The 25,025-nt window shown below is 41.2% G+C and overlaps 2 protein-coding genes across 4 annotated transcripts; both read left to right on the forward strand.

Moving 5' to 3' along the window:
- The first annotated feature begins 1,314 nt into the window (after nucleotides 1–1,314).
- On the forward strand, nucleotides 1,315–12,272 carry LOC146639874 (F-box/LRR-repeat protein 3-like). 2 transcript variants are annotated; one of them, XM_085356057.1, is made up of 6 exons: nucleotides 1,315–1,591; nucleotides 5,808–6,012; nucleotides 7,817–7,981; nucleotides 8,091–8,213; nucleotides 8,787–8,958; nucleotides 9,176–12,272. In XM_085356057.1, the coding sequence occupies exons 2-6, from the start codon at nucleotides 5,809–5,811 to the stop codon at nucleotides 9,814–9,816; spliced, it is 1,305 nt and encodes a 434-aa protein (XP_085212183.1). In that variant the 5' UTR covers nucleotides 1,315–1,591; nucleotide 5,808; the 3' UTR covers nucleotides 9,817–12,272. The 2 variants fall into 2 exon arrangements, with proteins under 2 accessions (XP_085212183.1, XP_085212189.1); XM_085356063.1 differs by lacking the exon at nucleotides 1,315–1,591 and adding an exon at nucleotides 2,416–2,843.
- A 2,677-nt stretch (nucleotides 12,273–14,949) lies between these two features.
- On the forward strand, nucleotides 14,950–24,232 carry LOC146639875 (LIM and senescent cell antigen-like-containing domain protein 1). Of its 2 annotated transcripts, none has more exons than XM_085356073.1 (10): nucleotides 14,950–15,085; nucleotides 16,164–16,320; nucleotides 16,473–16,539; nucleotides 18,001–18,121; nucleotides 18,304–18,453; nucleotides 18,607–18,757; nucleotides 22,741–22,833; nucleotides 23,015–23,063; nucleotides 23,201–23,276; nucleotides 23,995–24,232. In XM_085356073.1, exons 1-10 carry the CDS (start codon nucleotides 15,057–15,059, stop codon nucleotides 24,098–24,100), a joined length of 999 nt encoding a protein of 332 aa, XP_085212199.1. In that variant the 5' UTR covers nucleotides 14,950–15,056; the 3' UTR covers nucleotides 24,101–24,232. The 2 variants fall into 2 exon arrangements, with proteins under 2 accessions (XP_085212199.1, XP_085212208.1); XM_085356082.1 differs by lacking the exon at nucleotides 23,995–24,232 and adding an exon at nucleotides 23,475–23,631.
- Nucleotides 24,233–25,025: the final 793 nt, after the last annotated feature.

Genomic DNA, 25,025 nt, shown 5'->3' on the forward strand with positions numbered 1-25,025 from the left:
TCCTGACGCACTGATCCCGACTTGCTCGTGCTGCCTTACTTAGGGAATTACAGGTCATCCATGCTTTTGTCTTTAAGGCATGGCTGTAATTTAATTAATTTATTTGATTAAGCTGGCTTCATGGATAAATAAAGCTTGGTATCATCTGCATAGCATTGTAAGTTTATGCAGTATCTGTATTAATATGATCTTATCACTCACCAGTCTTCACTGTGCAGGGCATGGTGAAGGAGAGTACACACTTACGAGCCAGAGGCAACACAGTCACCATTGGACTGTTGAGCTGAATAATGCCAATGCCAGTGACATGCCAGGACAGGACTGTGTTCCCAGTTTGAAGCAGAGGATTAGTTAAATTCCTGTGGTAAGACTGTTTGAACATGACACTACCTGTGCACAACCAATATGTTATCCTGACTGAGAGACAGTAACAGTCTATATTTACTTCCTAGCACGGTGGGCTTCTCTCTTAAATATAGTGGCAATTGTTCTCCTCCTGTATAACATCAACCCTCTGCATGTCCACCACTACACCATCACTACACCCATGAATTTTCTTTCTGGTCTTGCTCTTTTCCTCCTGCTTGGTAGTCTTATCTTCAACAAGCTTTGTCCCATATATCCACTAACCCTGCTCTGCACATGTCCAAACAACCTGAGCTGTCTGTCTGATATTCTCATTTCTTATCCATCCTGGTCACTCCCAACAAAAAGCATCTTCAACTCTGCCACCTCCAGCTCAGACTTCTTTTTGCTTGTACTACTCTCTCCGAACCACATGTCATAGCAATTAATCCTTTGCTTTCACTCTTACTCCTTTCTTTCTGTCACAAATCACCCGTTACGCTTGTCTCCACCCCCTCCACCCTGTCCCCACCTCTCTTGTGCTCTATCTGCACTTTGGATGGTTGACCGCAGGTATTTAAACTTCACTCCTTGCAGCTTCCCTATTACACCTGCCTCTCTCATTCACACACATACATTCTGCCTTGATTTTACTGAGTTTCATTGCTCTTGTCTCCAACACCTCAATTTTTCAGGTGGTATATAAATGAGGTTTATTACTATTATTAGTATCATTATTATTGGAAAGTAAAATGTTTTAATTTTTAATGAGGATATTTAAATGACATAGCATAAATGTCACTCTTTGGATTCAATTTCATATTATTGTTTAAAAATGTAATTTCTTCTTCTTCTCATTTGAATACCCCCATATCTCTGTATGAAAACATCTTAGGGTGAAACTGCTCCCCCTGCTGACCGTTCACGGTAACCGTGGAACGACTGTAGCCCACTGGCTGCTCCGCACAACAACACAAACGCCATCTTTAGCTGACAAGCAAAGTAGCGAAGCTGAGAGTTGAGAAGCGAAACTAGGTCAGGCGCTCGGAAAGCCAGCACACTTTTGAAAACCTCATTTCACCAGCTTCCCGGCAGTTTTCGCTAACCTCCCGACACACCGTGCTGTCGTATGGTCCAATGTGTTTGATCGGTCGGCCAGCTCGGACGCAGTTTTCTTGTGTCGGTCCCGGTTGACGTTGAGTGACCGTCTCTAAATAAACAGCCCCACGGAGGAGGTGATAACCAGGTGAGGAGGGTGAAGATAAATAACTACCGTAGACCTGTAAGTGTCTGATCGAGCTGTTTTTAGTCACCGTTTTATGTTAAGTGGGTAGACTTTGCTAAGTAGTTGCCAAGATGTATAGTTGGGCTGAGCTAAGCTAACTCCTGACGGGTGTGTTGTTGCTGTAAATTGCGGTGGCATTAAACGGCGTCCACAGCTTGGCATTTATGCGTGGGAAAAGGCGCTTTTATTAAAAGACAGTATCAGCGAGGAGAAGCTAACTTTGAGGCAGCTTGACCACACGGTGTTGGTGGTTGAAGCAGAGGGAGGCGTGTCCTCTATCTGTACTGTTTTCATTTTCAGGTGGGCAGAAGAAACGCTGAAGGAAACACGTAGGCTGTTCTTGCAGTTAATCATCAGCGTGTGTGAGGCAAAACACGCGGAATGGTCCAGTGCACACAGTAGTCAGGACAGACTTCCAGGAAATAAACACGTTGCTTTCTAACTTGGTGCTCGCGTACCTGTGAGAATCGACCGATACTGGGGGAACGGGAAAGCCGATAGAGGCAGTAAGCTGTTTTAAATTGTTAATGATTAAAGAAACTCGTCACGAGTGTTTTTGTTTAGAAAACCAGTCAACTAGTTAACCAGTATCCATGCAGCCACAGGTTAAAACTAAAGATGTATCTCATTAGAAAACAGAGTACACACACACACACTTTAGTGGACAGCAGAGTAAATATGCTTTTGTGATGTTCTTTGAAGTTTAAAAAAAAAAAATCTTTTCGATTTAGTTTTGGTTTGCTTTTTTTCGTGTCCCTTTTATTCATTAAACATGTTCAGCATTAGTTTTCATTAATTTAGCTGTTAGTTTTATTTTTTCTGGAATTAAGATAACTCTTTATTGTCATTGCGCAGTCATACATAGTAAAATAGTACTATGAAATTGGAAAACCGTTATGTTTTGACTAGAGATGGACCGATCCGATATTACGTATCGGTATCGGTCCGATACTGACCTAAATTACTGGATCGGATATCGGAGAAAAATAAAAAATGTAATCCGATCCATTAAATATCACGAAAGCACCTCACAAAACTTGCAACACGCCGTAACTCACCTCAGAACGTTAGCACGTCGGAGCAGTATGCATCACGTGATAGAGCGGCTGTGGCATGCAGGACCGGTTGGTGGTCTGGATAGCATTTGGAGCTTCGCTAGCAACCCGGCATTTCATCTCCGACAAAGTTATCCCGAGAGAAGTAAAGCAAGTGTGTAAGTCCATCTCTGAATGTTTGTAAAGCATTCCTGCATTAAGCTTAACAAGCGACTGCCTCTTCTTGCTGCTACTTCAATCATGAAACTGCTTAACGATCAGCTGATCGGCTTTTCTGTCGCGAGTCCGTGTCTCTAGTTTGCTTTTGGCCCACTTTGCACCAGAAAGAGGAAACCAGCGGATAAACAACAGCAGCACGTTTAAGCTTGATAAGCTGTTGTTAGAATTTATTTAATATTACTTTCTACTCCAGGATCTTTTTCTATGTAGCTGACGCTGGTAACTGTGCAGGGGCGGATCTAGCAAAGTTTAGCCAGGGGGGCCGATAGGGCATTAACAGGGAAAAGGGGGCACAAAGACATACTTTTCTTTCTTATTCTCATTTAAAATGTCTAGCTTTTAATAAATAATTATCTGACACCCAAAGTTTTAATTTGATGCAAAATGAATAGAAGTCCATTACTGTATATAGTGACTATTAAGTCTAATATATATATATACTGTATATACCCTAGTAAGCTATAGTACTTTTTCCTTTGGGAAGGTACCATCTGTGCAGTCTGCAATTTTGTTGAAGAAAGCTGTTGAATCTATTTAATATTTCTTGAAAAATAATTGATTTCTGTGCATTTTTTTTCACACTGCATCAAATTAAGGTTGATTACGTCGATTAAGCATCATGAGGTGGAGCGTGAGGGGTGGTTCCCTATTTTTTATTTATTTATTTTTGTTGTTGCTGGGAGTTGGAACCCTATTAGTTAGGTTGCTTAATATTTATGCTAAGTACTCTTTAAAATACCAGAATAGGGAGGATGGTGTAGGTTTAAGTTTATTAGATTGATCAGTATTGCTGAACTATGAAATATTTTTTTTTGCATACAGGTATAACAGAATAGCTTTAGTGTAGTTGTTGTTTTAAACTTGAGTATGAACTTATACAAAATGCAGCAAGATATTTAAAAAACAGTTTTGTTGATTAAAAAACACTATATCGGATTCATATCGGTATCGGCAGATATCCAAATTTATGATATCGGTATCGGACATAAAAAAGTGGTATCGTGCCATCTCTAGTTTTGACAAGAATGACAGCTAAATATACTTCCTTTATATATTCCGTGATATAAAAATGCAATATTATTTCTGTTTTCATGCTTTTTTTTTCTAAAGGCCAGTTTTTTATTTTTTGCATCTGCAGCAGTATGCAAACGTTTTGATTATTTAGATTTTATATGTATTTATATATAACTTTGCATTTGTATGTAAACATGTGCAAACATACAGGGAAATACAGTGTAAAACGCAAAATAGTTTGTACAGTTCTAACAAGCTTAAAAATCGATATTTAGTATGACCACCTTTGTTATTCAACACAGCCTGAACAGCTTTCGTGTAATATCTGGATATATTCACGTATATCCACAGACCAGTTCTTGTATCATTTGGGACACTTCAGTCTTTTCTCCACATTTCCCTTCCTTAACAATGGCTTCTTCTCAGCCACCCTTCCTATGAGACCATTGCTGAGCTTCAGTGAACGTTAGAGAAATTTTTTTTTGTCCAGTTTTCTCAAACCTTTTGAGGACACTCTGCACACCATACTGAGATATTAGAAGTTGTTGTCTAATAGTACTTTGGAAGTCACCTTGGTGCAAAAATAAATTTTTTATGGTTAGCAGATGATGCTATCTTAAGCATTTTTCACATATTGAGCTAAATACAGTACATTGGAAACAAATTGTGTCTTTCTTACAGGCTACTAGAAATGAAGTGCCCAAGATACAATGTAAAACTGGTTCTTTGCTAAGTTGTCTGTTATGTGTTGACACAACACTGTTAATTTAGGTGCCTTTTTATGCTTGAATGGTCAGTGTTAGGTCTAAACAAACAAACAAGCAAAAACATTCCTCTTAAAATGGTCAGCTAGAAGGAATAGAACAGAATAGCTCTTTATTATCACTGTGCATGTGCAGCAAGATTATGGGTGCTCCCCACCAACTGTGCAGGAATAAAATATAAATGGTAAACGGCATGAATAAATGGCAAACAAGAGAAATGTTTTCAAAAATAAGAGAAAGGCACATTAAAGTACAATGGACTGAAAATGAATGAATGAAAAAGCAACCAATGTCCAGAAAAGAACTGCAAAAGGCCTTCTTAAAGCCTGGATAACTATTATTCAAACGCACTTAAGAAAATACAAGGAAGTTGAGCTCATTTTAAGCAAAATATAAAGAAACAAGGGGTAACTCAAGAGTTTTGCACAAATAATTATTGAAGAATAATAATAATAATAATAATATATATAGCACTTTTCAAGGCACCCAAAGCGCTTTACAATTCCACTATTCATTCACTCTCGCATTCACACTGGTGGAGGCAAGCTACGGTTGTAGCCACAGCTGCCCTGGGGCAGACTGACAGAAGCGAGGCTGCCATATCGTGCCATCGGCCCCTCTGTAGAACTGTACTGTAGAAACCTTTGTGCTCATATGTTCTAGATAGTCTTGTTTAATCAACTGCTGATTTTTAACTAGCTGAATTCAGTCAAATACACCAAGTTATTGACCTAACCATGGGGGATTGTGATCCTGCTTGGAGTCTAAATTTAGAAAGGAGAAGCACTCCTCCTGGTTTTCATTGATAATCTATAGGCACTGGTAGTTTTGTCATCTGGTCAATTTTTAAATGGGTACATAAGATTCACATATTTATCACAACAGCTATATATGTTGCTGTGAAATGATTTTTGTTTTTGTTTTTACTAGTTCATGACCCAAAATAAGCAAATCTATATATAATTAACCAGATTACCCAATAAAAATATTTGTGGCTTTAGGGTCATGTGTCAGGCTTCCATATATGGGCTGCAAAAATAAAAACAACTGGGATAACATGCACAACGGCGAGCAGAAAAACTCAGCTCATCTGTCTGGATTTTAAACCCTCATCTTTTCACCCAGGATGAAACGAGGTCTCCAAGGGAACGAGCAGGAGGATGGAGGTGGAACCAGCGGTGGGTGTCAGAAGACTCTTAAACGGTCCCGCAAGCAGAGGAGGGAGAAAGATTTGGAGGATGAGGAAGTCCGCTGGGAGTGTCTGCCACAGGAGATCCTGCTCCACGTCTTCCAGTACCTGCCTCTACTGGATAGGGCTTTTGCCTCCCAGGTACCTGTATAATAATAATAAAGCAGCATTTATAGCTGCTCTTAGTTTACAATATGTAGCAGGGGGCAGTATTTATTAGTTGTAAGAACTAGAACAGCACAGTCACATTTTTTCCCCCTCTCATACTCATGTGTAAGCCTCGTTTGTATTGCTTTACTTACACGCTACATTGGCATTATTATACCTAATGGTTGCTGAGTTTATCTGATGGAGGATTATGAGCCTTAAAGGCCATAAGTGGGTGCTTCAGCTTGACTTTGATTGTGATACATGCTGTATTTGTTCATATAATGAGAGAGGTCTTCATTTGGCTAAACTAAGAAGGTAAAGCAGGGTTCTGTTAGTTTGTGGTTATGGGGTCATGTTTCAAAGCACTGCCTCAATTCGAACTGCTGCCAGTTTATCTCTTTTTTAAAGTTGCAGCATTTTGCTGTTAACACGTTAATGGAAGGTTACTCATTCATGAGGGAGATCAACAAAATGTTTTCAGTTTTTCTGCACAAATAAAATGCAGCATGAGCATCTAAGTGGTAAACATAATGGAAAATGCAAAAGCATATAATATTTGAATGTTTGACAGCTTTGCTGTTGCAGACAAAGAACTTCCCCAATCCACTTGTTTGTTAAGCTACAGTACGGCTGTTTCAGTGGACTGAGACCAGATGCATTGGAGTATTATAAAGTCATACTGTTCATGAGCACAATTTAATTTATGTACAAAATTTTAAAAAAGCAATATAAAGTAATCAACTGTCTCACCAGTAGATCTCACCTCAGGGTAGTCTGACTTCATCGTGCTGCAGTTCAGTTCAATTTTTATATCAAATCACAAGAACAGGTCTTTAAAATTATTCAAGACCTCGTATGTAAGGAAAAGGATTTTAAATTTGATTGTGAATTTAACAGGGAGCCAATGAAGAGAAGCCAGTCAGTTTTCTGGTGCTTCGAGGTCTGATTAGAGTCATTTTCCAGCTCAAACCATTTTAATAGAGCAGAACAAGGAACCAGCTGCACACGTTTGAGTTGGATCCTGCAACTTCGAGGTGGGAGATTCTCTCTAAGGCTAAGGCTTTGCAGTTAAAAAAGAAAAGTAGTTAGACACCAAAATTGAGTGATCTCTTTTGGCCACACTTCACCTCTCCACTGTCTCGTGACTTTAAGCCGGGTAGTCTCTCTTCCCCCCCCCCCCCAAAAAGAAAAGAAAAACTAATTAGTCACAATCCTGCAGAGGGCACCCAGCAGCAGAAACGCATAAGAAATATTTTATTTATGTGTTATGTATATATTTACACCCATGAAACAGGCAGTGAGGATTTTGACACTTCTTAATTTCCTTTCACACCCAGTTGGCTAAGGAAGTTGATGCAATGCAGCATGTTTGAAGGTTCTTACGGCTTCACACATGCTTTATTTATACTGTTGGCTCGGAGTCAAGTATTTTTAAAAAAATCATTATTAATATTAAATACTTATTTACCAGTTTACTGTGCCATGTCAAACATATGCTACCTACTGCTACAAAATATTAGTGGTATTTATTTTCCTATTTTTCCAAATAACTTCTGAGCATTATGATTACGTAACTCAGCAGGAGTTTAAACAGTAAGCAAGCAGATGTATAGTGTTGCTGTTTTCCTGTTTCAACAAGTCATATCCTCGACATTTGTGCCAGGGTGACACCTCTAAGATTAATTATTGGTTTCTCTTCTCTGAGTCACATTTTGTCCTCTTGCCTGAGGATGAAAAAAAAGAAGTATTTTTGTCTTCAGCATGAAAAATTGAAAAGTTTGTGTTGTTGCTGCAGGTATGCCGAGGCTGGAACGAGGCCTTTCACATGCCAGAACTGTGGCGATGCTTTGAGTTTGAGTTGAACCAGCCAGCCAGCTCCTACCTGAAGGCCACACACCCAGACCTCATCAAACAGATCATCAAGAGGCATTCGGACCACCTGCAGTATGTCAGCTTCAAGGTACGAAAGAGAGGGGGGCAGTTTGAGGTTACAGCAGTTCAGTGATGAAGCGAAGTGGATTTTTATGTGCTGCCCAACTCACAGTGCCATTTTCTCTGTGTGCTGCCAGGTGGACAGCAGCAGAGAGTCTGCAGAAGCAGCGTGCGACATCCTCTCTCAGCTGGTGAATTGTTCTTTGAAAACTCTGGGGCTCATCTCCACAGCCAGGCCCAGCTTCATGGAGATGCCTAAGGTCAGCCTCAGCAACAGGGTTACATCGTGTGCATTTTCAAGTAAAAGAAAACAGACGTGACACCACAAGGTGGACTTTTGCAGAGCCTTAGAAATGAGGCATGACTGAGAAGATTTGAGAACCACTGAAGCACTCAGACATGAGCGTCTCTGAATTGTAACGCACCGCAGAGATCTGAAAATCCACCGCTTTAGAGCTCCTTTGATTAATGCCTGAAAGGAAGCTGGTCTGATTAAAGTCAAGTGCCTGTGGGAAGGTCTACAAGTTGATATCTCCAAAATCTTGTACTCAGCCCCTGTTTTCTTTGACACTTTATCTCAGAAGACAGATCCCACAGATGCATACAATGTAAAAGAAACTCTGTGGAATTATGGTAATTTGCTGTGCGGCGGTCTTGTTTTGTTTGCAGCTTTTATTTTACAACTACCTGCACAAATGTGCATCGGCTCCTAGACAAAGCTGAAAGTTTCAGTGTGTATGTGTAGTTGAATTAGATGCTTGTTACTAGATCTGTCTGCAGATTTCTTAAATAAAATGTTTGCTTATTGTTTCTCTCTCTTCTCTGTTCAACAGTCCCACTTCATCTCAGCACTGACTGTGGTTTTCGTCAACTCTAAATCCCTGTCCTCCCTGAAGATTGATGACACGCCTGTGGATGACCCGTCTCTTAAAGTCCTGGTGGCCAATAACAGCGACACGCTCAAACTGCTCAAAATGAGCAGCTGCCCTCACGTTTCACCTGCAGGTACTGACAAATGGAACAAATGAGAGAAATTAGGGGCCTTAATGATTAGTAATGACTAATTAGTCATTGTGTAGAATTTGATTGATTGATTGAGAACTGTTATCGCTGAAATTGTAAGGTTTCTCCCTTGTTTCTCAGGGGCTTGGGTGCGATTTATAGACGTGCTGTACAGGTTGCCAGTAAACACTGCATTTATTTTTTGGGCGTGTATTTCCAGGCATCCTGTGTGTGGCTGATCAGTGCCATGGCCTGAGAGAACTGGCTCTCAACTACCATTTGCTGAGCGATGAACTTCTCATCGCCCTCTCCTCGGAGAAGCACGTGCATCTCGAGCACCTCCGCATTGACGTGGTCAGTGAAAATCCCGGCCAACAGTTTCACACCATCAAAAAGAGCAGCTGGGACGCCATGAAGCGTCACTCGCCTAAATTTAATCTGGTCATGTACTTCTACCTCTACGAGGATGAGTTTGGCCCTTTCTTCCGCGACGAAATCCCCGTCACGCATCTGTACTTCGGCCGCTCCGTCAGCAAAGACGTGCTGGGGCGCGTCGGCCTCAACTGCCCGCGTCTGGTCGAGCTGGTGGTGTGCGCCAACGGGCTGCGACCGCTGGACGAGGAGCTGATCCGCATCGCCCAGCGCTGCACGCAGCTGTCTGCCATTGGCTTGGGAGAGTGCGAAGTGTCCTGCAGCGCCTTCGTGGAGTTTGTCAAGATGTGTGGAGACAGACTGACGCAGCTATCCATCATGGAGGAAGTACTGGTTCCAGATCATCGCTATGGGTTGGATGATATCCACTGGGAGGTATCAAAGCATTTGGGTCGCGTCTGGTTCCCAGACATGATGCCTACGTGGTAGAGCTCTGGTAGAAGGCTCATCTTTCAAACATGAAGAAAACTGATTTTATTTTATTAACATGTATTGATTTCAGCTACAAAGTTCTGTATATAACTTTTGTATTTAGGAGTATATTTATAGATTATAATTTACGTAATTTGTAACATTTAGTATGTTGTTTTCTTCAGCCCTTTAATACTGGATAAATATAGTGTTTGAGGAGGGTTTGGGAGTGTCACTTTTCCAGGGGGATTAACAAATATGTCTGGTAACTAATGGCCCGTTTATGCTCGCCGTTTTTGCCCTCACGAACGGTGATGTACGACGAAAGTGACATCACATCCACCGGGCAATCCGCGCCTTTTATTCATCATTCTGGTCAATCCACAAACTTTTGTAGCTTCACACAGGTGTCCGTGCCATTGCTGCAGCAGCTGGTTTGGGAGTGCACTCGTGTCAGAAGTAAACCTCTTGTTTAATTCTATCATTGCAATTGTTTTGCTTCTGGTTTTGACTTTTTCTCCTGTGCCACAGTGAATGTGGATGTTTTACGTCAGTGGTGACACCTATCATTCAGGAAAATCCTGCAGCAAATCCTGCTTTAAATGATGCGCTATTGCGACGTCACAGTTGGCGTGCAGAACCACCGGTCCGGCGAGCATAAATGCACCTAATTAGTTTCATACACACAAGATGCATGTAACAAAGATTCCTTTTTGCCTTGTAAATATAATCCTTTTAATATAAATCAGAAACTTTAAAGCACTGAGCTTAATTTCACTTAAGCGAGTTAACATGCAGATTTTAAAAAGAGATTATCATCACCACACTGAACCCAGTGTCTTTGAAGCCAGGCAGTTTAGTCTTAGAAGGGGATGATCACCATTATAAGCTAATGTATTTTAGTACTCATTCAAAGCCACCCAAATTAATGTTATAGAAGCTTTTCTGATATATTTTTGTTTGTTTCTTTACAGCTGCAGTAATAAGTTGTGACTGTACAAGAATGAGTGATTTTTTAATTCACAGTGAGGCGACAGCTTGTTATAGATTGTGGTTGCTGATCATGTGATACTACAAGGAGGGAGGCAGCGGCACAGACAGTACTTCCTTGTTTTGTCTGCTCCATCCATCACTGTGTCACGACTTCAGTTTTATTTGAATGTGCTTTTGAACCTCATGTTTCTGCCCTGTGTTTGATTTTGGACAGCAAATTGTGGAGGCAGTTTTCTTTGGTCGCTTTGGCCATGATCGCGTTTGTCTTCATATACTGTATAAATATGTGTATATATAAACATATATGTGCGTGCATGCGTAATGTACGATAATTTATTTTCTGCATTGCCTGCACCCACGTTCCTGTAATTGTAAATATAAAATCTGTTATATTTAAAAACAAATGTAAGAGAGAAATTCTAATCATATATCTGTACATTTAATGATTCCTTTCGATGCACTTTTACCCTAATGAAGGTCCCGAGAGTAGCATTAGGGAAGGAAATGGAACAGTTTTGGAGCTAAATGGTCACAGGATTTAGCAGCGGTTCTCCAGTCTAATAACTCTGAGCCACCTTTTGTAGTTAACTTGATTTTACAAGGTTCGTTTCTTACAAACATTGAGATTATAAGATCCTAAAGTGGATTTTTTTTTTTTTTTTTTTTTGTTAACTGACACACAGAAATCATCCTGGGAAACCAAAACCCTCGATACAGCACAGTCACTGATTATGCTTCTATTTCTAACTTGAAGAAATATTAGAGTGATTCAGGAAAATTGTAACTAATTGGGAATCAAATTCAGAATTTCAAAGGTTATTTGATTGATGTGCGCACCGTTGTAACGTTAGGGCTGTGTTGTTCAGCCTGTCGCAGACACAGTGGACTTTCAGAAATGAAGCGGGTGGTTGTAGATGATATTTGAAATCGTGCAGCCCTGCAGACGGGACAGTATGGCAGCTGAATGTTGATGTAGCCGAGTGTTTTCATGAATGTGTAAGCTTGAAATATTTATCTTTCTCTATTGTTTTTCTTGCAGTGGGCTGAAAGCTGATTTAAGTTGGACACCTTTTAGTCTGTCAGTCATTATGTTCCGAGTTTATGAGGTTCATATTTCACCTTATCTGTTTTTTTTTTTGTTTTTTTACTTTTTATTTTTTGGGCAAATGTTAATAGAAGAGCCACTCCTTTATATTGATATTCTACCCTGTAACAGGCCCTGTAACATCTTACTTGCAAGTTTTCTGTTTCTGCGAAGCTGCCACGCCTGGCAGTGGACTTTATCCTTTACTAGCGCACAGTACAGTTTATGGTGTATCTATACAAATGTAAATATGCCGTCTGTTGGTTAATATTAACCACATTTGTGTTGTGCTTGCACATGATTATCGTAGCATCAGAAAATTGGCCGAGTAAGGGCTGCAGTTGTATAGAGAACAACATGTTGTTTATATTTAATCTAAATAAAGCTGCATTGTATTGAGAAGATTTTTGGAGAGTAATGTCTCGTTCTTTTCCCAAAGAGATGAAGCATTCCAGTAAAAATCTTTAAAAAAAAAAAAAAATTGTACTATAAAGACAATGATGTGCTTCGGTTCACATGGATTTAAGTTCTTTGAACTGTTTCAAGATCATATTCAGAGTTCAGTGAGGTATTTGGATAGATATAGACTTTATTAATCCCCATACTGGAGAAATTCACAAGTTACAGCAGCACAAAGCTCAGTAAGAAAAAAAAAAAAAAAAAAAAGGCATTAGAGATATATGAGAACATCCATCCATTCGCTTCCACTTATCCTTATTCAGAGTCGCGGGGGGGCGCTGGAGCCGATCTCAGCTGTCGTAGGGCGAGAGGCAGGCAGACAACCATTCACACCTAGTGGCAATTTGGATTATCCAATTTACCCATCCCCACAAGCTGCATGTCTTTGGTGGGTGGGAGGAAGCCGGAGTACCCGGAGGGAACCCACGCAAACACGGGGAGAACATGCAAACTCCACACAGAAAGACCCCGGCCTGAAGGTGGAATTGAACTCAGGACCTTCTTGCTGTGTGGCAACAGTGCTAACCACTGTGCCATTGTGCTGCCCATATGAGACCAAATGAGGAAGAAAAAGACAGTGTATAAATAAAACAAGCAAAAATAATATGAAAAAGTCCATTTTTATGATGTGCAAATGGTTGCTATGTACAGTAAAATATACTAGAAGACATTTCACTAAGCTGTTGGTTTATGTGTATATTAAATGCATTAGGAGAGATAATACAAGCACACATATCCGAGCAGGTATCTATTCTATACGCCTATTTTAAAGTTAGAAAAAATGTTGCTGTTGTGCTACAAAATCAGAGAGAAATGTGAGTATAGATTTCATAAGATGCTATCATAACTCTCTGAGAGCAATGAAATGCAGTGTTGTTAAGGATACCCTGAGTGTAATGTATTAATTAGGAGCAGACTGTTACTGGATTCTCTTTAATCCATATTTAGCCCTCTTTAAGTCTTTTCTCTCTATCCTTTGTCCTCTATTTGACAGTCTGTGCAAAATATCTTATTTAGAAAGGCTAAAGGTTTATTAAGAAGAGCAGGTTAATCACTCATATCACTAGCTTTAAAAATAAGCTACCACCACAAATAGGCCCACGCTAATGCATATGCTGCAAGTCACCTCGTTTTCATTTTGCTATGCAAGATGCTGAAAAGGTTAAATTACACTTCAAACATCCCTGCGAGGAAACTGGAGAAAAAAGGAATAAAGTGTATTACCAAGCGAGCAAAACTTTATTTATGCAGCAATTACCTCCAAGCCAAGTGCTTTTCAAGCAGCTTTATAAACAGCAGTAAACATGAAGACATAAAAATAGACACGAGCAAGAGAGGACACAATCTAGTAAGAGTTCCATTAAGTGAAATCAGATAAAAGACGTAACCTACGGTGCTGTCTCGTGTTTCAGCCACAGCTAATTAAATTTTTAGGTCTCAGGATTTAAAAGGACAATAAGTGATATTTCTTAAACAGGAAATGCTCTGAGCTCCTGAGCTGTGGACTAAGAGCCGATGAAGTCAGATTATTGGTTCAAGATCCACAGTTTGGGAAGATTAAACTTTCTTTAAAGTTCTTTAAATTACTCACTTCATGTGCAAATATGTGCTTAAGTACATTTCTGAGCATTAACACATGTATAATTATAAACTTTACCCATGTAATTGGTGTTTTTATCTATTTAAATAGTGCCAGTTCACAATATCAGGTGCCCCTGGCGCCTCCAGCATTTTTTCATAGGGATGGCCATATGAGGGCCACTAAAAACATTGGGGCACACTACTGGGGCGGCAAATTTTGGGGGTGCCCCCCTGGTGGCGCCCCTGCCAGTTGCCTCAAACACTTCATATTGTAAAGTAAAGACTCAATATTAAAGATAACCTATAACGAATGGGAGAAAACAAAAATACAATCTTAATTCTAAATTGGAATTGCGATTTTGGCAGCTGTGACAATGACAATGAATGAACTCATGTGTACACTGTGGTCATGAATTGATGGGCATGGCCAGCAATAATCCAACTAAAGAGTTTAAAGTACACCAGGAAAATATCCTCGACACCAACACCAAAATAAGCCAGAACCATTGATCCAAAGTGCGATGGATCTATGCTTTTTTTCTTTTTTACACAATTTTGACCCTACCAACTGAATTTTGCAGCAGAAACTGAGATAAATCAGACCAGGGAATCTGCTATAGAATCTTTTGATGAGCCCATGCGAACTGTAGCTTCAGTGTCCTGTTCTTTTGTGAATTCATTTTGCAAGTGAAATTCATTTTACTAAATTGTCAAAGGAGCTTGCAAAGAAAAGCGTCTGGACTTCTTTAAGTTGCTGAACCTTCACAGACATTTTACTAAATTCGTTTCTTGTATTAATTATTAAACCACACACTTCACGAAAGTAATTTAACAACACCCTCTGTATTTTTAATCCTAAATGAACATTTATTTTCTAAATATGGTTTTATGTACCCATATATGAGAAGCATGCACGGAGCTCTGCAGTAACTTAATACGTCGTGTCTCTATAAACTCAGTCGAGGTTAGGCGGATGCTGCTCTCCGGTCACTCCCACCGTGGGAGGACGGAGTCACTGCCGCCGGATAGTCCCCCTCAGCTGGGAGGGGCAGCAGAGCTCTCTGAAGTTGCTTTACTTGGGGAAACGATCGAGCACGTTAGCTTTATAACAGTTTTCTTTCAAGGTGCTCTACTCTCAAGGATGTTGGGTGTGGCTGGAATGCCTGGCAGGTACGTTTTTGTGTGTGTAGCGTAAACATAAACTCGCGTAGAGGTTAAATAGCCCGTTAGCTTTGGAAGCCAGCAGGCTAACACTAACAGCTTGCCAGCGTAGCCAACCTCTGGGGAGAAGTTAGCTCATCGCTTCTCTATAGTAGATAGGACGCTTTTCAAAACAGTATAATTATCGCAACACAAGTATAATTATCACCACACCCCACATTTTGGTACAAGGCAAACAAAGTGTAGAGATTACTCTGCGGAGTTTGCGGATTTCATTACACATACTTAGCTTAGTTTTTTCTATGCTACACGGTGCCAACGGCTAGCATGCTAAGTTAGTTGTATTCGCTATTTGTATAGCTCCTTTTTCAAAACTCACATAATTTTTTTATCATTCAATCATTCACAGCGCTTTATTGGTATTTACAAAATAAATAAATGTATCTCATGTGCCCTGGATTAATGTCAGAAAGTTGTAATACTGTAATAATTAGGAAAATTGTTAAGCTTATTTATTTGAAATTGTAGAACTATTGACCAAAAGGCTAAAAATAGCTTTTTCCTAAAACAGTAAAACAAACAAACAACAACTATAAAATAGAAATGTATAAACAACAGGAGGGTATACAAACAACCATATATATCTAGACATGTCTTTGATTGATATGGCAGCAGATATAGTGCGTAGATAAGTGACTCGTTTTAGTTATTTACATGTAAATAGTACTGTAAAGGATAATGTTAGAAATTGTGAGATAATTTAGTTGTCACATGTATCAGTAATTATATATACATATCTATGTAGAGTGGTTGTGTGTTTGGGAAGTTGCAGCCAGAGAAACCCCTGACTGTTCTGTGCTGTTACCAAATTAGGTGATGACTTTGCAGTGAGTAATAGTGTTAGTGGGTTCAAATATTATTTCCATTCTCCATGGTGACAGCTGCATGAAGGAAGTTCAGGAGATGATATAGGAGTTATGTGAGAAATGATAAACACTAGTCTAAACTTTCACTGCAGTCATTTGTCAGCCCTGCATGTCAGAGGATGTTGCAGACCTAATGTATGTGTTATTGTTTCATGCAACAGCATTGCTAATGCCCTGGCCAGTGCAGCCTGCGAGCGATGCAAGAGCGGCTTCGCTCCGACTGAGAAGATTGTCAACAGTAATGGAGAGCTTTACCATGAGCAGTGCTTCGTGTGTGCCCAGTGTTTCCAGCAGTTTCCAGAGGGGCTGTTCTACGAGGTAGACATCCTCTAGTAGTCACTGCTCATTTTACACTACATCAGTACAAAGCTCAGTGTGTATAGCTCATAAACATGTGTGGAAATATTTGTCCCCTTTTCTTTTCTTTATATAACGACTTTTTTTTTCTTTAAATTATTATTTGTCTACAGTTTGAAGGGAGGAAATATTGTGAACATGACTTCCAGATGCTCTTTGCTCCCTGTTGTCACCAGTGTGGTGAGTGTTACATGGCTTCAAGTTGGTATTTTATTAGACTTGTGTTCTGTGGTGACAACTGGACTAAATCATGGTGAAAGTCAATCAATCAAACAAACAAACAAACAAAAAAAACCATTTGCACTCAGTGCAACAACAGTAGGAGTGGTTTGTTTTGGCTTTTTGGTACTCTGTGGGGATTTTAATTCATTGTTTCTGGCTTGGTGGCTAACACTAATACTGTGTGGCACAAACTGCTACTTCATTTACTGCTGATGGGAGAAGAGCGAGGGACCATGGGGAAGTAACATAGGCTCAACCAGCGGGAGAGCACCATATAACTGTTAACCTTTTTCACACATAGGAATGAATGATTCAGCCCACCGTAGTTAATGCAAACAAGCGGATTAATGTCAGCTGGACTCCTGAAGCTCAAACGTTATTGCGTTATAACATTTGCATGGCTCATTTTTATTTCCTGATAGTTGTAGGGTTTCCACCAGTGTGTTACAAGCCTGTTGCCTTGCCAGGCCTATGTTGAGCCATCCCTCCAGGGTATGTGAGAATAGCTTCAGCTGTTAAGTTCGCTTAAGGGTGTTACTGGAATGCAGTCCGCATTATCTGTTGTCACACAAAAGAAAAAAAAAACTATAAGAAAACTGTTCTGTCTTTTCAACTGATATCCTTGCACAGAAGTGTATTAATCAATTCAGGCTAAATCATTCATCTCTATGTAAACCGTGCCCTCCTGCAGGAGTATATACATATTCATCTTCATGTTGGAAGTGGGGAATAAATAAAATCCCCCGTGTCTTGACGTGTTTCTTAGGCTCGCAGTGCACTGGTGGAAACCATACTGTTGTATAAACTGTCTGTGTGGTTAATTAAGCATTCATTCATTTATTGCTGTCACTGATGTGCTCATGCTGCACTTTTTTTTTTTTTTTTTTTTTTGGCACATAACGACCCCTGTGGATAATTTTCTGCTCAGATTTCATGCAACAGACCTTTCACATGATGTGTAGCGTCTCCTAAAGCGTTCACTGTTTACTGTGCCTCACTTTCTGTATTGGTCCTTGTTTAGATCAGATCCCAGTGTGTCCACATTGGGCTTTAGGGCTATTTATACTTTTATTTAGAGCTTCCCGCTTGTATTTAGGTCATCCAAGATGCCTTTTAGTGCATCTTGGATCTATCCCATAAGCTTAACTCAAGTGCTTCTCATCCATGTCAAGGGAAACACAGTCTTTGTTAATTTAATTATGCAGAAAATTAAAAGGCATTTAACAGTAGTCTTATTTTAAGTGTCACTAAGAGAACAATATAGAAAATATTGTAGTGTGTTGTTGCAAAACTGTATAATTGTGTTCCTGTACACCAACCAAAAACAACATCATGTAAAATAACATCTAGGCCCAACAAATATTGAAAGTCAATCTTAGGATTGATTCAGGCTGATCTCTCACATATGGTTTCCCTCAGGAGAGTTCATCATTGGTCGTGTCATCAAGGCCATGAACTATAGTTGGCACCCCGACTGCTTCTGCTGTGACATTTGCCAGGCTGTGCTTGCAGATGTGGGCTTTGTCAAGAATGCTGGCAGGTAAGCGTCCCATCTGATTACAGTCATAAGACAGTGACAGCCTGTAAAACAGGTGGTTACACACGTCAAGCTGCTGACTCGATTGCTTTTGCATCCTAACAAAACAGCTATGATGGAGGGTGTCAAAACAGTTATTGAAGCTGCAGCGATCTCTCTTCACATCCCTTCCCCATTTACCTCAGGCACCTGTGCCGGCCGTGCCATAACCGTGAAAAAGCCAGAGGCCTGGGCAAGTACATCTGCCAGAAGTGCCATGCCATCATCGAAGAGCAGCCACTGATCTTTCAGAACGACCCCTATCACCCGGACCACTTCAACTGCACCAACTGCGGGTCAGTCTTCTCACTCCGCACCAGGGTTTTAGTGCAGAAAACCGCCCACACGCTTCAGAATACATTCAAGGTTCATAGAAAGACCGTCTTCATTAGTGTGTTCAGCCTGTGTTCGGCAGCTCATCATGCATTTCATTGTTTCCCTTTGCACAGGAGGGAGCTGACAGCAGATGCCAGGGAGCTGAAAGGAGAGCTCTACTGTTTGCCCTGCCACGATAAGATGGGTGTACCCATCTGCGGTGCCTGCAGGAGACCTATCGAGGGGCGTGTTGTCAATGCCATGGGCAAGCAGTGGCATGTGGAGGTTCGTGAACGAGAACGGGCCTGTTTATGTACACAAAGTTACAGTCATGCAAAAGAAATCAGGGGTAACATGGCTTTGATTAAGCAGCTTGCTCCTTCAAAGAAAAGCCAAAGATTTTAGGAGTTTGCTGCAGGAATCGTGTTGATGTGAGCCTGATTTGATATTTATTTAAAAGAAATGGTGATAGATGATTTTTTTTCCCTCCTTGCAGAGTAGGAGCTTTACAAAAGAGGCCATTAAACACAAAGTAATGACAAAACCATTCATCCATCCATCCATCTTCCTAACTGCTTATTATATGAAAAAAATCATATTAAAGTAATTCAGGCAGAACTTATGTGAGTGTCACAAGTGCTTCTATAAAATTAACATCACAAGTCAGAATACAGGAATGTCTCAAAGACTAATGATAAGTTCATAATAGTGTCTGACGTCATGCTGGCCGCCTTCTCTTTGCTCGCAATACACTGCTCAGCCACTGCATTAAAACCACTGACAGCTGTAGTGAATAACATCAATCATCTCATTACAAGCATTGTTGGAAAACCTTTGCTTCTGGCAAGATTTTCCAACACAACAGCATTGCTGAACAGCTGCATTCTGTCCAGCACGATGGTATCCTGTGCCATACATCACAAACGGATCAGGAACGAATAAAGTCTTCCCCTATTATCCAAACTCCTCACATCCCAGTCTAGTCAAGCGTAAGGGAGAAGCCCGATCCAGAGGTCAGGCGTCCATGACCAGAGTCATTCAAAGATTTTTTCGAGGTGTTTTTAATGCTGTAGCTGTTAAGTTTATGTGCAAAACAGTCTTTCCTCAAAAGCATAATAAAAATCTATAATGACTCTCATATCACGTCATCTTGGTGGCTGTTTATGTACCCCCCTCTGCTAACCCCACAGCTGCATGTGACACTATCCACTCTGCCATAGCTCGGCTACAGACTCAGCACCCGAGTGCCTTTATTGTGATCTCGGGTGACTTCAACCATGTATCACTGGACAATACACTACCAACATTCAAACAATATGTGGACTGTCCCACCAGGGGAGAGAAAACTTTAGACTTACTGTATGCTAACGTCAAGGATGCATACAGCTCCTCCTCCCTCCCCCCACTTGGTAGGTCAGATCATAACCTGATTCACCTCACCCCCCGCTATGTGCCAATTGTGAGGAGGGAACCTGTGACCACCAGGACTGTTAGGAGGTGGTCAGAGGAGGCAATAGCGGAACTACAGGGCTGTTTTGAGGTGACCGACTGGGAAACACTCTGTGAGCCTCACGCCGAGGACATCAATGGGCTTACTGAGTGTATCACAGGCTACATAACTTTCTGCACCGACTCCATTGTTCCAGCTCAGACTGTTCATTGTTACCCAAATAACAAGCCGTGGGTGACTAAGGACATCAAAGCCCTCCTCAACAACAAGAAGAGGGCTTTCAGAGGGGGCAACAAAGAGGAGGTGAGGAAGATCCAGGTGTTACTAAAGGACAAGATCAGAGAGGCTAAGGACAATTACAGGAGGAAGCTGGAGTGGAAACTCCAGCAGAACAGCATGAGAGAGGTGTGGAGGGGCATGAAGACCATCACTGGATTCAGGCCAACCAACAGCAGGGGAGCTGAGGGAGGTGAGAATAGAGCCGACGAGTTGAATCTGTTTTTCAATAGATTCGACACCACAGTGTCTGCTCCCACCCCCACAACCTCACCTGCAGTCAGCCTGGAATCCAGAGCCACACCACTGTGCCAGCCTCTCTCTTCACATGTTGCCTCCTGTGAGATTCCTGACACCCCTCCCCCACCCATCACCTTCACTCAATACCAGGTTGAGATGCAAATGAGGAGACTTCACTCAGGCAAGTCTGCTGGACCAGACGGAGTGAGTCCCCTTGTCCTCAAGACCTGTGCCCCCCAGCTGTGTGGAGTCTTTCATAAACTGTTTATGCTGAGTCTGAGTCTGCAGAGGGTCCCGGTGATGTGGAAGACATCATGCCTCGTCCCTGTACCAAAGACGCCTCGTCCCAGTGGCCCCCAGGATTACAGGCCCGTGGCACTGACCTCCCACATCATGAAGACCCTGGAAAGGCTCATCCTGGACCAGCTGCGACCCATAGTAAGACCACATCTGGATCCCCTTCAGTTCGCTTATCAGCCTCGTCTCGGAACAGAGGACGCCATCATCTACCTGCTCAATCGTGTCTACACCCATCTGGACCTGCCGGCGAGCACTGTGAGGGTCATGTTTTTTGACTTTTCCAGTGCTTTCAACACCATCAGGCCGACCCTCCTGGGTGATAAGTTAGCAGCGATGCAGGTGGATGCTTCTCTGGTGTCCTGGATTGTTGATTACCTGACAGGAAGACCACAATATGTACGTCTCCCACAGTGTGTGTCTGACAAGGTGATTAGCAACACAGGGGCACCACAGGGGACTGTCCTCTCCCCCTTCCTCTTCACCCTCTACACCACAGACTTCAGCCACTGCACAGAGACCTGCCATCTTCAGAAGTTTTCTGATGACTCTGCGGTGGTTGGATGCATCAGCAGGGATGATGAGACAGAGTACCGGGCTGTGGTCGACTCCTTTGTCACGTGGTGTGAGCAGAATCATCTGCAGCTCAACGTGGCAAAGACCAAGGAACTGATCGTGGACTTCAGGAAGACCAGGAAACACTTGACCCCTGTTTCAATCCAGGGGGTCAGTGTTGACATTGTGGAGGACTATAAATACCTTGGAGTACACATTGACAATAAACTGGACAATAAACACCACAGCACTTTACAGGAAGGGCCAGAGTCGTCTCTATTTTTTGAGGCGACTGAGGTCCTTCAACATCTGCCAGAAAATGCTGAGGATTTTCTATGAGTCTGTTGTGGCCAGTGCGATCCTCTATGCTGTTGCATGCTGGGGGAGCAGGCTGAGGGTCGCAGACGCCAACAGACTTAATAAACTGATCCGTAAGGCCAGCAATGTTGTGGGGATGGAGCTGGACTCCCTCAAGGTGGTGTCGGAGAGGCGGATGCTGTCCAAGATAAAGACAATGTTGGATAACACCTCCCACCCACTCCATGACATGTTGGTCAGTCACAGGAGCTCGTTCAGTGAGAGACTGAGATTACCGAAAAGCACCACTGAACGACACAGGAAATCATTCCTGCCTGTGGCCATCTCCCTGTACAACGCATCCACTTAACACACTGTTTGCTGCTACAACTACACATGTTTCTTTTCCAAATATTTATTTATAAGTGACTTATGTATGTATGTATGTATGTGTATATATATGTATATATTGTACTATTCTTAGTTAGCGTATTGTCTGTCTTGTCTTAATGTTGGTTTAAAATGGAGCACTGTAACAAAAAATAATTTCCCCCAGGGATCAATAAAGTATTCTGATTCTGATATTTAGTTACTCTTACTTATGCATAAGAAAATTAAGTTAATTAAATATCCAATTTGGAACCAAAATGCTGTAAGTGAGCTAATTTGGGAGATGTGAGCGCTTTTAAAAAGCTTATTTCTCCGGAGGCAGAGCGCGGCAGATCGAATTGTGTGTTTATCTGTATGGAGACTGCTGAGCTTTGTACTGTTCAAAAAGCTATCAACGGCGTATAGCACTCAATTTAATGCTAAAGATGGTAATTAGCCAAAATTAATTTAGATTCTACCCACTTCAGGAGTTTAGCTGGCAAGTGCCAGGAAAGTAGAAGAATTTTAAAAACACTCCGTGCACACCACCGGCAGTTTCTCCACAACAGTGAGAGATAACCGCATCTTAAAAACAAACGGCGTAAAATAGCGGTAGCGCTCTTCCAGTAACCATTTCTTCTGTGGTCTCTGTATATGGTAGTAAACATACTCTGCTCATGTAATATTCATGTTTCTGACCGTTAGAGAAGTTGGCATGCTTTCTGGGTTTTTTATTTTTTAAGAGGTCTCCTTAACCCTCAGCAGTATTTGCTCTTTTTTGCAGCATTTTGTGTGTGCCAAGTGTGAAAAGCCTTTCCTCGGTCATCGCCATTATGAGAGAAAAGGGCTGGCATACTGTGAGACTCATTATAACCAGGTAAGAAAGAAAAACACAGTTCTGCAAGTACAATCTTGGCTTTGGAGAACACGACAGTGAAGTCTAAAAAAACCAAGAAAACCCCCCCAAACAGCAGCGCTAACCTCTTACTCCAGCAGCACATAAAAGAATTTGTGTTTGCTGGATAAACGCCTAATCTCCTTGTTTCTCTGTTATCAAGCTCTTCGGTGATGTGTGTTATCACTGCAACCGTGTGATTGAAGGCGATGGTGAGTATCAGGGTGATAAAGCTTGTAATCAGTGCAGTGTTTTTTATTTTTTAAGAAGTGCTGCTTGAAGATAGAGGAGCTCCATGTTTAAGATTTGTCCACATTTTTTATTATATTTTACATCTTTATCCCTCCAGTTGTGTCCGCTCTCAACAAGGCCTGGTGTGTCAGCTGTTTCTCATGCTCCACCTGCAACACCAAACTCACTCTCAAGTAAGTTGAAGTGCTCATTTACAGCCAGCTGATTGTCGCCGTCCTCAGTTTTCTCCAACACCTCTGCATCGAGTCCTAACACTTGTCCGCGCGTATTATTCACTTCTCCTCCGACAACTCTTCCCTCTTTTGGCTCTTTTCCTTCTCTTCCAATTTCTTCTCTTACATGCTTCACTTGCTGCGTCTGTGGTAACTCAGAGATAAGTTTGTTGAAATTGACCTGAGGCCAGTGTGCAAGCACTGCTATGACCGCATGCCCGAGGAGCTGAAACGCCGCCTGGCCCGACGTGAGCGCGATGCCAAAGAGCGCAAGAAAAAGTCTGCTGTCTGTCAGTAGAAATCTTATTCTTTACAACTCGCCACTCCATCGATTGGTTGGTGCAATCGCTTACTTACTACTTTTATTTGTGCTGTGCTCGTTGTTCCCCCCCCCGACAGTGTGGCATGTTATCATTTCTTATTTATTTTGCAAAGCCAGTTATTTTGTGTGAGTGGTGTTTGAGCAAAACCTCTAAAGCGTACATGTTTACGCATGAGTTTGGTTCAGCTGATGCTTTAGTAGGACTGCAGTACTTATTCTGTATTAACTGCTGCTTATTTTCACTACAGCCGATGGGTTTTTAAAAGGGGGGAAAAAAAGCAAGGTTCAGATGTTTTGTTGTATCTGGTCAGCAGTGATTTTATATATTTATTTATTTTTAATCCTTTCTCTTTGCAGGAACAAGTTTGTTGAGTTTGACATGAAGCCTGTTTGTAAAAAGTGCTATGAGAAGTTTCCTCTGGAGCTCAAGAAAAGGCTCAAGAAGCTGGCAGAGTCCAAATGAGCTGCTTCAGGCCAAACAACCTGGATGTTTTTGTCTGTGATGTATGTGGTGGTAAAATATCCAGGGGAACTACTGCTTAACAACAAGAGCCTGGCATTTAATCGGTACATAAATATTAGAAACTTAAACCATTGTGGTCGTTACATAAATGTGCTTCATTAATGTGCTTTTTAGCTTTTTCCCTTTTTTTTTTTTTTTTTTTTTTTTTAAATGCAACTGCTCTTTTTTTTTTTTTTTTTTTTTTAAATACATTCCTAAATTAGCCAAAGTGATCATTTTCTTGTAAGGTAGAAAAATACAAGGAACAAAATTTGATCTTTACACTTGTGCCTTTAATATTTGAACATGTAATATGACTATAATGTGGTGCTATGCTTTCCTATATTTGTTTTAACGAGTGTGAGTCATTAGAAGGGGACCATTGTGTTCCTCAGAGTATTGTAACAGTGCCTCTTTTTGGGGGGAAAACAAAATCTTAAATGAGCTGTTATTTTTGGGAGCTAGTAGCAATTTTCATCATTATGTGTTAATGAAACTGCATTGGGACAAACAGCTGCATAGTCTCTGGCACCACCTCTGTACCAGCCCGACAGGCTATTCAGAGAATTATTACATGACTAAAACTGGGCCTTTTGGAGAAATGGGAACAGCAGAGGGTGCTGCTACTACAGAATCCGAGCCTTGTCTTTTAAAGTGTTGTCAGCATGCTCTCTATGCCTTCATTGTGTGTGGCTGTGTAAGGTTGTTCGTACGGTAAATGTTCATCAGATATATTTTTTTCTATAGACAAATTAACATTTTGCGTCTTCCTGTGAAAAACTCTTCAATGGATTTCCAATGAAATGACCCTTCAGCTGAATATTTAACCTGCTTTGTTTAAAATATTTTGCCGTGTCAGCATTTTGCTGGCAACAGCAAATCTTTT

This window comes from Diplotaxodon limnothrissa, linkage group LG1 (genome assembly GCF_057381915.1).
Source record: "Diplotaxodon limnothrissa isolate DT_005_m linkage group LG1, D_limnothrissa_male_GT1.1, whole genome shotgun sequence".
Lineage (NCBI taxonomy): Eukaryota > Metazoa > Chordata > Actinopteri > Cichliformes > Cichlidae > Diplotaxodon > Diplotaxodon limnothrissa.

Excerpts from the sequence above, each read along its gene's own strand:
- LOC146639874 (XM_085356063.1), top strand. The coding sequence starts at position 2,542 with ATGGACCGATCCGATATTACGTATCGGTATCGGTCCGATACTGACCTA. Across the intron at positions 6,013-7,816 it reads ATAGGGCTTTTGCCTCCCAG|GTATGCCGAGGCTGGAACGA; the intron begins GTACCTGTATAA and ends TTGTTGCTGCAG. Across the intron at positions 8,959-9,175 it reads CCCTCACGTTTCACCTGCAG|GCATCCTGTGTGTGGCTGAT; the intron begins GTACTGACAAAT and ends GTGTATTTCCAG.
- LOC146639875 (XM_085356082.1), top strand. The coding sequence starts at position 15,057 with ATGTTGGGTGTGGCTGGAATGCCTGGCAG. Across the intron at positions 18,122-18,303 it reads TTTGTCAAGAATGCTGGCAG|GCACCTGTGCCGGCCGTGCC; the intron begins GTAAGCGTCCCA and ends CATTTACCTCAG. Across the intron at positions 18,454-18,606 it reads TTCAACTGCACCAACTGCGG|GAGGGAGCTGACAGCAGATG; the intron begins GTCAGTCTTCTC and ends CCCTTTGCACAG.